This window comes from Chiloscyllium plagiosum, chromosome 10 (assembly GCF_004010195.1).
Source record: "Chiloscyllium plagiosum isolate BGI_BamShark_2017 chromosome 10, ASM401019v2, whole genome shotgun sequence".
NCBI classification, from domain to species: domain Eukaryota; kingdom Metazoa; phylum Chordata; class Chondrichthyes; order Orectolobiformes; family Hemiscylliidae; genus Chiloscyllium; species Chiloscyllium plagiosum.
The window spans coordinates 45,309,159-45,322,611 of NC_057719.1; the positions used below are offsets into that span (position 1 = coordinate 45,309,159).

Below are 13,453 nucleotides of genomic sequence, written 5' to 3' on the forward strand. Positions count from 1 at the left end.
TAGCAATTGTGTGTAGTGAAGTTTTCCAGCAACAGACACAGCTGCTCAGCAGATGATCTTGGCTAAAGGTCTTCACTGCAAAAGCTGGCATCATTCTCCCATTGTTTTTGTTTCAATAAACAATACACTCATACAAAGATCCTCACTGCTATCTTTGACAGATTACCAAGGGCTGTCAACCCTTTTTGAGGGGCTAACTGCCTGTGTGTTTTATCCTCATCAAATACTGCTTCACTTTTATTAAGTTGACTTTCAATCTTCTTCTACTGGTAATAAACCAGCTCTTGTATAAGCGCCAAGGTTGTCAGAGTAAGATGGTCTCTGTACAGATGCACTGCAAAACTCAAAACTACCCCAAATAGCCTCTTCAAATATAGCAATGGCTGTTAAAAACCTCTCAGGATTATGATCCACAAGTTCTTACCAATTCAAGCAACAGAAGCATCTCATTTCTTACATTGTCCTGAGTTTCTGGACCATGTCCAATACAAATTTGCATATATAACATGAACTTTGGCAATATTAGCTCATTACAATAAGACCCCAGATCCAAATAGGAGCAGCTATTATATAAGATAAAGGCCTAATGTAAACAAGATCTACCTTCAGTTGCAGATTTTGAAGAGTTCAATGCCTGCATTTCTAAAATTCTGGAAAGTGTGTGGAAATTTAAGGCACATATAAGGAAAATCTTACCATGTCAGTTTGAAACTACCAAACTATTTTACTAGTTTTTTCCAGGTGGTAATTATTTTCATGATCATTTATAAAATAAAAAAGAATCATTTTAAAGTTGTAAGATGCCAAAATGTATCCCTGAATACCATGCAACAGTGGATTTAATATTATGTCAAGCAGAAACAGAATGTTAATACACCTTTCTCAGTTTTGGTGAAAAACATTTCTAGTTAGAATGAGAGCAAAGTAAAAGGTGTAAAACAAGCAAGAGGCAAGACAGTCCAGTACTAACAATACATTGATTGTCTTCACACACCTGAGCAAACTTTGCCATCTCCTTCATAGCCAGGAGTGCACTTGCAGATGTGTTCACGTTCATTTATTGCAAAACATTGCGCTCTTGGATCACAAGTGTGGCTTCCATCCTGACATGGATTTACTGTATCAGGCCTCAAGTTACCTATAGAAAGAACAAGAGAAATACATGACAAACTGCATTGGAAAGAAGGGTTGTGCCTACTGGGGGAAAGAGCACATATAATTTCAGAAGGCCAGTTATATAATGACTCAGGGACAGGGGAATAATTTAATTAGGTTCAATTGGTATATACTGGTGATAAAACTGGAGTAACAATCCAGAACTTCCAGCAACATTATGAGGACATGGGCTTAAAATCCACCAGGGCAAGTGGTGAAACTTTAACTCAATAAAAATCTGGAATTAAAAAAACTCAACTAATGGGGACCATGTAACCACTGTTGTGAAAAATAAACCCTTTGTTTAATTTATGACCCTTTATGGAAATAAATCTAGGCCATTCTTACCTCGTCTGGACTACCTGTGACTCCAGACCCTCAGCAATGTAACTAATTTTTAACTGCCCTCTGGTCAATTAGGAATGGACAATAGTGTCCACATTCATGAAAGAATAATAAGAAATAAAGATGATCTTCAAATGGAAAATCAAGAACGTTGAACAGTAGCTACTGTAGAACAGCATATAATACAAATGTGGGACTTGTAAGAAAATGGATTGCAACAATCTAGGAAATTTTAATTTTCATCCAGATTGAGACACATATTTTTTGAGTACATGCTCTTCATGTTTCTTTAGACTTTCCCAGTCTGGAGAGTTGCATTGTACATCAGTGTGTCTTTTGTGATAATAACATAATCAAGTTGGCATTATGCATTTACTATGACTAAATTATAGGCAGCAGTATGAGAGTATCCTGAAGGAAATTAGAGAAGGTTCAATGTTCTGATTAGTCCTACCATTAAACCCAGCTCAATAAAAGCTTTATTGTCCTAAATTCATTCCTATTTGGAATGAAATTCTTACCAAGAGCTAATTAAATTGCTACAAAATATATTTTAAAAAGAATGATTGATGTAAATTACGTTTTATCACTGATGACAATGTACAAAATACTTTCCCATTGCCAATAAACAAGCTTACTAGAAAAGAGTCCTACATATTTCAAATCAAAGAGCTTATGATCCCCTTCCCAATCAGACAGTTTACCATTCATTGAATACTATAACTTGCTGACCTCAGGCCAAAAGCAGACTTATTCACTTGTTCAAAGTAAAAGACAGCTTTGTTAAGATATCTGACACGTTAAGACCATGTCTCAATCTTTTTAATGATCTTGCTGTTTGGTCATTGTCCTTTTCTTACCCACCTCCTTTATGAATATATTTTTATGGCTTAATACATGAGCAAGTACTTTTTATTCACGAAAAACCAGAAGGCATGGGTCAGTGTTACTGCAGAGAAGACATATAGTATATTATTACCAGGAGGTGATGGCAAATATTGTTTAGCTTGCATATATATATATAAGACAGTTAACTCCTTGAATTGGAAGGAAGTGGTCAGGATAGTTTTAAACTGCTCACTGCATGTTTAAATACTGTTTTAAAAAAATAAGGCATTGACAATTCCACCACCTTATTCTTTCTTCATGGAGCTAATTAAATAAAGAAATGTAAAAATAGGGTGTGATTCTAATCCGGAAATGATTTACCTCTGGCGGCTCCAATCTGGTTAATCATTGCATATCTAACAACCTTCTCACTCTCATCATAAAGCACAAAAATACGATCAACATTAAGTTGTTGACTGGCTGGAATCGTCCTTGGTGCATGTTCACAGTCATAGTAAGTAATGTTCTGCCTCAACTGATATCGAAGTGTCTGTGTCCCACCATTCCTGGTTTCAACTGAATACTCTCTGTAGGTTGTAGAGGTAATTGCTGCAAAGGGGAAGTTTGAAAGTAAAATTAGTATCTGTACTACTTGCAGAAACTTAACAATGAAATATTGAAAATTTCAAGATTGTTTATACTTCTCAGCACATTGTTTACACAGAAAGCTAATTTAGAATGGGATTAGTTATATGCCATTACAAAGCTCTTCACATGCCAAGAAATTAGTAATCTAATTATTTAGCAGCTGCTTTCAGAGAAAATTGCAAGACACATGATTTGAAACAAAAAACTAAAATTTTTCACATTGCATGATTTTTACTGTGCAATAAAAAAAATACAACTTAATGATGTTAACATACCAGAACTAGAACGGTAGTAGAGTTCATCATATGGCTGGATCTGGACCGTAGCACCTTGGGCAATATCAGGCAATTCACCTTCAATTTCAGTGGCAATGCTGAGATAATTCTGTGTATCAAGTCCTTGAGCTATTTGCATTATATTTAACTTCTCGTTGCCAGGATAGAAGATGATATCAACATTGCGAATAAATTTAGCACCTAGAAAAACGTTTTAAAATGTAAGTTATGTAATAAAAGTGACCTGCTTTCACAAGATTGTAGTTGTTCGAATTGTCTCTTTCGTTACACCTCCAATAAAACCAATATGTCACATGATGGTAACATTACTCCACAGAGGCCAGCATCCCATCACCAAGGCACCCTTTATTTACACATGAACAGTTTTCGAATAATACTGCTACGTACAGTGTCAGTATATCTTTTTATCTGTCAGCCAGGGCTTCCTGATTGCAGCACAATAACAGCCCCAATCAGGAAACTCATATTCTATGAGGACCAGCTGACCTTATTAGAATCACTACAAATGCTATCTTATCACAGCAGGAAATTACAGTATAATTATCTCAAATCCTCACACTGCATTTCAACTGACATCTAATGAGGACCAAAAGATCATGACCGATGTTTTTCTCCACAACCTAGTTTGAGGTCAACTATAGCACTACCATTCTACTCTATAGTATCATGACAGTTATAAAACCATTGCATGATATAAACTGCACACAGTGATATGCAGAGATAGACAGAAAATTGTGAAAGAGAAGCAAAATACTTTGGGGAAAAAAATAAAGAATTACAGATGATGGAAATCAAAAACAAAACAGAAATTGCCGGAAAAACTTTGCTAGTCTGGGAGCATCTGTGGGGAGATAACAGATTTTATGTTTTGCGTGCAGTGATCCTTCTTCAGATTGCTTGAAATTTAAGTAAATTAATTCTCACCCTCAGCAGGTTCATCATCATATGATACAAAAAAGTAGCTTGACGATGAATGGATCACTGCTCTAGCAATTGTCAACTAAGTCAACACGGAGTGGTAGCCTGACTTTATGCAACTGGATGGATTTTGAATGGCTCACCACTGGTGTCTTTATCTGTTGAGCCATAAAGAATGCTTCTGGCAAACATAAATTGTACAAAAATATAGGTAATAACTCACAATTGGTGTGAGATTCACAAATTATTTATTTTACTAATGTTTAAAATTAAGAGACGGACTTCAAACACTCCATTCAAAAATGGTAATCACACAACATAACACAATGTTAACTCAGGTTCGAGTTTTGATTAATGATTTCAACATTAAATATTTTGTAAACTGAAGCACAGATCTGAAAGAACACCAAAGGGCTTTTTGCTCATCTGCGTGACACAGTCTACAGATGGGCTGTTCCAGCATTAGGCCTTGGAGTCAGGAGTTCACAACTCTTCACTTATCAATGCCATTGCTTGCTCTGGACTTTGAAAATATGTCAAATTTCAGTTAACATTATACAATAGAGATGTATTTACCTGCAATGCTGAAACCATTTTTGAAGCCTGGTTGTTCCACAGCAAACAACCATCCAAAAAGATCTCCAATTATAGGAAGCGACTGCATTGCCCAACCTACCACCTCAGGAATTTGGCTAATAGCTGTAAAGGCTCTCCCATCATTTACAACTACATATGCATGGAGGTCAGCATTCCGAAACTCCACAGGCATTCGATTGGCTCCAACTATTAATTTTCCATTTACTTTTCCATTTACACGCTGAGTAACACCTACAAAGAAATTAATCAAACTATTATTGTGTGAATGTACAAGTGCAATTGTAGGCAGACAGTTTCAAAACACAGAGCTAAAAGTTAGTTAAGACAGGAATGTTCTTTTTTTTAAACTACCTTCTGGTAGACATTCTCTTCCATTGCCATAGTAACCAGAATGGCAATGACAGCAGAATCCAGTTGAGTAATCAGCACAATAAGCATGTTGGGAACACTGTCCCTGGTTTCTCGCACAGGTTTCCCTTGTGCCTGTATTGTACGTGAAACCTGGAAAACAAAGAATGATTTAGTTACAGTATCCAACATTTTTCCACGCTACAACAAAGAAAATATCAGTTCATAACTTATACCACTCATGAGCTATCAGCAACATTACTATTTTCAATGAGACTTGTGCCAACGTTGTTTTCTTTGAAAAAATCTGTGTTACTAGGACCCTAAACTATGGGGATAATAAGCTATCAAATCCCTATTTACCACTTCAACAAATACAGACTTCATTGGGCAATAATTTTATTTACACTTTCTTTATTTTTCAATAATTACACCACTTGATGACTAAACGTAAAAATGTCTAAATGCATCAGGACATGCACTAGCATTTATTTTTGACACAGTACATTGCATTTGTTATATCTTGCTCATCAATTGTAAAAGTGCTTTTTTGAAGAGTAAACTCTAATTCTGTTGATTTTTATAGAATAGAATAGTACAGGGACAATTTCAAACGTGAACATTTTATCATTACATATTGATAAAATAGCATAAATATATCTGAAATCAACTTTCCATGTTACTTACCACCAGTACCTATTTCATCATCTTCTTCCACACTGACAATATGTCTATTATGTGTAACTGGTAACGGATTTCTCAGCAAAGATTCAACCTCTGAGTATCCACCAGGGTACCTTGACTCAGTCATAACCTCAGGTTGCCTCTCGGGATATGATGGCAAAACCCCAGTCTCAGGGTATGATGACACAATGCCTGCCTCTGGGTAACCTTCAGGATAGGAAGGTATAATGCCTCCATCTGGATATGGTAGGTTGTCTGGAATCCCATCAATTCTATCCACAGCCTCTGTGGGTACAGAAGGCATGTATTCCTCTTCTTCATCATCATCTTCATAATATTGTTTGTAATCTTCATTGTCAGTGTATTCAGATTCCAACATATTATGCTTAACTGGGCCACTTAAAGCACTATCCAATGTTACAACAGAGTCCTCTCTTGAAGGCGTCCCTCCTACATTTGCTGGAATTACATTGTTAAATGAGGAAGCTCCACCGATATGAAAAACCCAAACTCCTCGAGTACCTGAATTGCCCATTCTGCAGTGATCATAAAATAATATGATTAGGCTTAATTTAACATTAACAGATGGCTTTAGTTATTAGTGTTTCAAGCAGATTTCCAGTGAATGTCAGTCAAAATTTCACTTTGTCACTCAAAATAATTCCAATTATAACTTAGTGAATATAAAGCCTAGCACAAGATATCAAGTACATAAAATCTACAAAACTGAGTGTTTGTTACTTTACTTACTAGTAGTTTATTCACCTAGGATATTAAGTTCTTAAATACATACAAAAGTTTGCAATATATTGCTTCAGAATGCAATCAGCTAAGCATTCAAATTCGCTTCTAAAATAAACGTTTTTAATTTACTAAGTAATTAAAGCAAATGCATTTAGATAGAGCCTTTAACCTCAGAAAAACGTCCTAGGAATTGAATGGACAAAAGCTGATGGCAATGTGAAGAAGTTGATATGAGGATAGATGTCTAAAGGCTTGGTCAAAGAGGATTGAGTTAAAGAAGGAGAGAGCTGCAGAAGCAAAGTGATTGAAAGGGCAACATTCTACATGGCAATGAAAGCAATCTACAAAGAAAAGTACTCACTGATATAGGTTTTTCACAGATTGTTCATTGCTGGTAATACTGTAATAAGGACCCTCACTTTTCCACAGAAAGAACCCAGTTTCCCCTCTGCTGAAGCCCACGCGAGCAGGCAGCTCTATCTGAACATTGTAGGACTCCTTAGGACGAGTTCCAAAGAACTGCAACCCATCTTCTGGGTAGAGAAAAATTGCATAGGTGTTTGACTCATCAAAAGCCAACAGTGCCTGAAAGGTGTTGAACTAAAGAGAGAAAAATATGAATAAATTACATAGTCAAACAATTTCTTCAATCATGAGACATTTCAGAAGAATAACCTATTTAAGCCTACAGAAAATGTTTAGAAAATTAAAATAAAAGCAAAGTACAGCAGATGCAGGAAATTCTGAAATACTGTCCTGACAGATACTGCAAGACCAGAGTTTCCAGCACTTTCTGTTTTTGTGTTTAGAAAACTGGACGTTTTCACATGAAAAGCATGGGATCAATGTTAATTCCAAAATAACTTGCTTGCTGAAGAATGATTGTTCAATTAGTGACGAAAACTGTGTGCATCTGGTTTTGACAAACTCAGATCAATCTGCGTAGGCAAACAAGAACTAAACTGGGTCTTAAGGATCATAATAAATATACCCATCGAATACTTAGATTTAGAATGGATTCCTTTCCACCATGACCCATCATTAACATTGAAATGGATCAAATGTCATCAAGAATGGTTTGCAATGTAAATATATAGGAATGTTAGTGTACTGGTAACGTTAATGGATTAGTATTATAGAGGTTTGGACTATTGAGCTGAAGACACAAATTCAAATCATGCCATGAGAATTGCTGGAATGTAAGTTCAAAATGTATATCTGGAGCAGGAGGCCAGAATCAATGATGGCCATGAAACTAACAGGTTGCAAAACTCATTTGATTCAATAATGCCCTTCAAAGCAAGGAACTAGCCCTGATTCTTTTACTGAGGAGTGTAGGAGAGTATCCCAGGAGCAGCACCAAGCATGCAGAGAAATTCAGAGCTAACCTTCAACACAGAGCTTTGTTCATAATAAACAATAGCAGCAGCATGTTATAGACGGAGGTAAAGGATTGCACACCCAAAGGATTAGATCATAGTTTTGCAGTGCATTCACATTCAGACATCAATGAAGTGGACAATTAAACAACTAACATCACCACCTATACAATGAGGAGCCCTACCTATCTGCACAAAAGACAAGACTATACTGGTTAAAAGCAACTTTAGCCAGAAATGCCAAGTGGCAGATTCATCTTGGCCTCATATCTAGCACCATATCTGCTGGCCTTCATTCAACTCAATTCACTAACATGATACAAAGAAACAGCTATTATACCACAAATATGGACTATGGTTAATATCCCAGCTGCAGTACAGAAGATTCATAATTCAGATGTATATCCCTATAACATTGTGACATATACAGCGTTGTGGAAAATTACCCAAATATGCCCAAATCCAATCCAAACAATTGTCACCTCATTAATCTACCCTCAACCATTTACAAAGTGATAGAAGATGGCATTGTCAATGTTTTCACCATCAACACATATTCAGCAACAACCTGGTCACACAATTAGGTTCTACCAGCGCCACTCTGATCCAGACCTTGATCCAGACTTGAGCAAAAAAGATAATTCCACAGGTGAGATGATAGAAACTGCCCATGATGTGAAGGCAGCACTTGACAAAGGGGCACTTATAATATTGAAGTTGCTGGGATTTGAGGGGAGGTGGGTGAAAGTGAGGAGGGTGGGGAAAATATTGTACTACGAGGGGACAAACCCAGTAGAACAAAACACGGCTGTGGTTATTGGAGGTTAGTCAATCTTGGCTCCAAAATACTAGGAGTCCTTCAAAGAATGCTCAAAGCACAACCATCTTCATCTATTTCATCTATGACCTCCCCTCCATCAAAAGGTCACAGGTATTTCCTATGATTTCACGATGTTCAGTACTATTCATAAGTCTACAGATAATAAAGCAGTTCTTCCCTACATGGAGCAAGATGTGGACAACATTTGACATGGTCTGATAAGTGGCCAATAATATTCATGCCACTCAACTGTTAAACAATGATCCTCTCCAACATATAACAGCAGGGCAGAAGCTGTGAAAGCTATAGCAAATAACACATCTTCGCAAAGCCTATCCAAATACAAAGCGCAAGTTAAAAACATGCTGGAGTACTCTCTGCTTCCTGATTAAGTGTGGTTCCTACAAAATTAGACAGTTTGACATCAGCCTGGACAAGGCAGCCTGTCTGATCTGCATCTTACTGATGACCAGCATTCACTCCACCACCACAAGTTCTCCGCATAGTTACATCCCATTCTGACTTGGAACTATAATTGCCATTCCTTCACCATTACAAAAAAATCCTGGAAATCTATGCCTGATTGCACTGGAGTGTAATTGACCCACAGTGTCTACAGCGGTTCCAGGAGGGTGCTTACTATCAGCTGCTTAAGGGCAATTCAGGATGGGCAGCAACAGTGGCTAAACCAGTGATCCACGCAGACCTGAAGAAGTAATTTTTTTAAAAAAGCAAAGTACTGTGGCTGCTTGAAAGTTGAAATACAAATAAAACATTCAGGAGAAACTCAAGAGGTCTAGCAGCATCTGTGGAGAGACAAACAGAGTTGACATAGAATCATATCAGACTCGTCTTACTCAAATAAACATATTCTATAAAAGAATCAACAAAATGCATCCTGGTTTACTTCAACCAAACATTTGGTATCTGTGGTGTTACCAAGTTAACCAGTATGGTCTCAAATTTCCGCTCTATAAGTTAATAGTGGAAAAGTAACGTTTAAGGAGTGGTCCTCAGTGCTGGTCTAGATCATCAAGCTTTGAGGAAGGCACTCACAGGCCTGGCCCATACACAGTTGTTGGTATCTCAGTACCTAATAAGGTTTACCGGTCGTTTTCTTGTAGTTTCTTACCCTGACAGAGGAGGCAACCGAGCGCGACACTTCCTCATAAGGCGCCACGTTCTCCCAAGTGGCGATAAAAGCGTTGGTCGGAGTGAATGAGCTTTGAGGAAAACCTCTCCTGATCTCCCGGCCGGCGCGGCCAAGGACATCCGAGGAATCGTCTTGTCTGTAATAAATCCGCCCTCGGTCATTGCTTGTGTCGATATCTGACAGGAAAGGCGCTATCACCGGGAAATCAGTGGGGAATCCGTCATCCACATATTGAGTCTCTCGGGGGAAATCCTGCGTGGAGATGATCCCATTCGTTCCTACCTGAAGATTAAGAGTTCAATTATTTACACGGAACACAGTGCAACGCCCTGCCCAGTCTTTGTTCCTAAACTTAATGGCTACAATAACATTCTTCTAAAAGTACTCTGACTCGACTTTAGCACTTTTACATACGATTGCTCTGAACTGTTTATTTTCAGGCATGTCCAAAGCTCTCCACAAATTATGTCAACACATACTTCGATATAAATATCATTTCAGATCAAATCAGATTACATTGCAGTTTGTCCTGTCTTAGCGTGGGAATGAACGCCCCGTGATTCTGTTCAATTAGCTTCTCAGCCTTTTCGAAATCTTTGCGGACTCTGGAAAGCGGGTTGTCACAGCCCAACTGGGCTCGAGTCTGGGAAGCGGTAACGGAGAATTGAGAGATAATGCGCCAGCCCGGACAATGAGCGGGGAGCGGCTCTGGCTCCTTGTACAATGCGAGTAGAAGTGGACCACATAGAACCGCAGTTCTGTTTAGCACCACTCACAAAAAAAACAATAATTAGGTTGGAAGGTACAACTTACGTAGAGGTGACTGAACTGTGTGTCATAAAAGACAAATGGCCTTTTGAGTTGGATAACTTGAGAGGTTTCATCATCGCCTTGCTGCAGGGTCAGGTCTTGTGTGTGTGGACCAAACGGGAAAAGCTCCTCTCTTTCGATTGCAGAAACCAAGCTGAGAAGCCAGTGCAGTTTGAACAGGGAAATGAAGCCCCTTCCCTGCATTTCTGGAAGCGAACAGATGTGTTCCAAAGTGGATAGGAAAGGGGAGGAGAAGCGGCTCTCTCGCTCTGATCTCCTGGTTTTATAGCTGGCTTTATGTTTAACCCCAAGAACAGCCAATAGCCCCCGGGAGAGGGCAGAGCTCCCCAACTCCGGCCCTCATTGGATTAGGCCGAAACTGATCGACAAGTCTCGCCGCACTCTCCCACATCTGGTTCCCATTAAACCGGCTCTTTCCTCGACTTTCTCATTGTGCTCATTCGTTCAAACACGCAGCACCTAAAGAAAACACCGAGGAGGTGGAGACAGACTACTATTGGAAATGTTGGAAAGTGTCAGCGCGGAGCCATTGGAAAAGTCCCGGGATATGTCCTAGAACGCGGGCCACTGGAAACAAGGATCATTCCCGTGCCCTTTGACACGTAGAAATAAAGGCAGAAAAAAAAGACTTTTCCCCAAAGGCGATCATCCCAACTTCTGAGAGGATGGAAACCTGGTGTTATCAAACTGATTGGGGCACTGACCCAAACATTGGTAACATTGCTTTGAAAATCCCAACCGGATCTGCAATTTCTCACAACTCATTTCTGTTCCAGTATACTCTATACGTCTGACCATCTGTATGCTTAGGGAAGGGGAGGGCGCAGGAAGAGGATTCTCCCGGATTCCCAAACAGTCTGTTACAAATCCCGTTGGTTTCCCAGTGGATTTCAAAGGCTCCTAGTCAGAGACAAACTAAATTGCAGTTTGACCCTGATGGGATGCCACACACCCTTTTCCTCAGATCGGCTTTTTAATGTGTTCCCCGTTGACTCTAATGAACGGGATAAAATGCTCTTGCCGGGTTGAGCTGGGAAGATGTTCTTCAGGAAGTCAGCTAATATGCCCAAAGGAAGTCCCGTTAAATTTCTTACAATCCCAGATGCGAGATGCATAGTATTCCATGTTTAGATATTGAACTAGCCACTGCTCCATTGTATTTGAATATTAGACATTAGTAAAATTGTGCAAAGGTAAGATTGAAGCTGTTTTTACCAAGTCAAAAATAAAACCCTGTAGTTGCTGGAAATCTTAAACAAACCCAGATTCGGCTGAAGAAACCGAGCAGGAGTTCTGAACACGAGTCATAGCGAACTCGAAATGTTAACTGTTTCTCTCTCCACAGATGTTGCCAGACGTTTACTAAGAAGCTGGTAACAAAATGTAAAGTTATTGAGGAGAAACAATTCCTGTCATTATCTGAAACAAATCAAAGGGCGCTTACATCAGTTAGCAGGCACTCCACCAGAAACTCTTTACAAATCCAGGTCAAACGATTGGATTGCAGTTATATTTTACGTGGAAGCTTGAAGTGAAGGGATCTCAGATTAGATTCCCTACAGTGTGGAAACATGCCCTTCGGCCCTACAAATCCATACCGACCCACCGCAGAGTAACCCACCCAGACCCATTCCCCTCCCCTATATTTGCGCCTGACTTAATGGGCAATTTAGCATGGCCAATTCACCTGACCTGCACATCTTTGGACTGTGGGAGGAAACCGGAGCACCCGGAGGAAACCCACGCAGACACGGGGAGAATGTGCAAACTCCACACAGTCACCCGAGGCGGGGATGTGGTGGTGGGGGTGGGGAAAGCGCATTGAGGTCGGTGAACATCTAGTTATTTCACCGTAAATGGCGAAACACCCCCAAAAAATCCTGTACAGACAATGGTCAGCAAATCAATAAAAACACCATCTTACTGGGCTAGAAGGAGGCGGCCATTCAGCCCGGTGTGCCAGAGCAGACCGATTGAAAGTGAGAATTAAATACTCCTTTTCCCGCTTTTCCCGAATGAAATCCTGTTAGATCAATGAGGGAGGTTTAAGAAGCTGTCGCCTTTGCTATTTACATGGGATTTAAATTGACGCCCATTTGGGTTGTCATTTTGCTTTGAAACTGCAGCAGTTTAATTTTCGGTCATGCCTCAGCCGCAGGAACAGCAGCTCACTACAATGGGACCCACGGTGAACTCTGCACGTCCTGAACACAGCGATATGGAGAACCTTCCTCCCGTCACTTGGTGCGCTTTGGGTCCTTTCCTCAGCCAATGGGTGATATTCGAGCTAAATAAGGGAAAAACCATCCCTTTAGCATCAGCCCATTGTTTACTCAAGGGGCTTCGTTTAAAATGGGGTATAATGCTTGTGGACAGCGTGACAAAAAGATACTTCACAAAAATGGAAGTCTTTGTTTAAATTAACGAAGGCATTCTCGTTTTAACTGCGGACCATCCAAAGTTCATCAGGATATGGTCCTGACAGTTTCACATTGAATGCGGCTGGAATCCGCTTATATACAGGGTTTTAAAATTCGTTTCTGGGAAGTGGGCGTCGCTGGCTATGCCCAGTTCATCTTTGATTATGTGACACATGGTTTATTTGCGAAGCGAATGAAAATATAATCACGAATGTTTCGGTAAAGTCTCATTATTACCCATTTGGCGAAAACACTTTATCAGGGTCTTGCAGCATCTGCGGGGAGAG

General features: G+C 39.5%; 1 protein-coding gene across 6 annotated transcripts in view; it reads right to left on the reverse strand.

The window, feature by feature from the left end:
- Positions 1 to 12,128, reverse strand: part of nid2a (nidogen 2a (osteonidogen)) — a 113,847-nt gene extending 101,719 nt beyond the window's left edge. For 4 of the 6 annotated variants that reach the window (XM_043697642.1, XM_043697644.1, XM_043697643.1 and 1 more), the window contains exons 1-9: positions 10,729 to 11,503; positions 9,895 to 10,197; positions 6,925 to 7,163; positions 5,823 to 6,355; positions 5,139 to 5,288; positions 4,767 to 5,018; positions 3,252 to 3,452; positions 2,710 to 2,937; positions 995 to 1,138 (exon numbers count right to left, since the gene is read on the reverse strand). In XM_043697642.1, coding sequence (XP_043553577.1) covers positions 995 to 1,138; positions 2,710 to 2,937; positions 3,252 to 3,452; positions 4,767 to 5,018; positions 5,139 to 5,288; positions 5,823 to 6,355; positions 6,925 to 7,163; positions 9,895 to 10,197; positions 10,729 to 10,929 — 2,251 coding nt within the window. In that variant the 5' untranslated portion in view covers positions 10,930 to 11,503. Of the gene's footprint in view, positions 1 to 994; positions 1,139 to 2,709; positions 2,938 to 3,251; positions 3,453 to 4,766; positions 5,019 to 5,138; positions 5,289 to 5,822; positions 6,356 to 6,924; positions 7,164 to 9,894; positions 10,198 to 10,728 lie in introns of all 6 variants that reach the window. The other 2 variants (XM_043697645.1, XM_043697646.1) reach the window with 2 other exon arrangements.
- Positions 12,129 to 13,453: the final 1,325 nt, after the last annotated feature.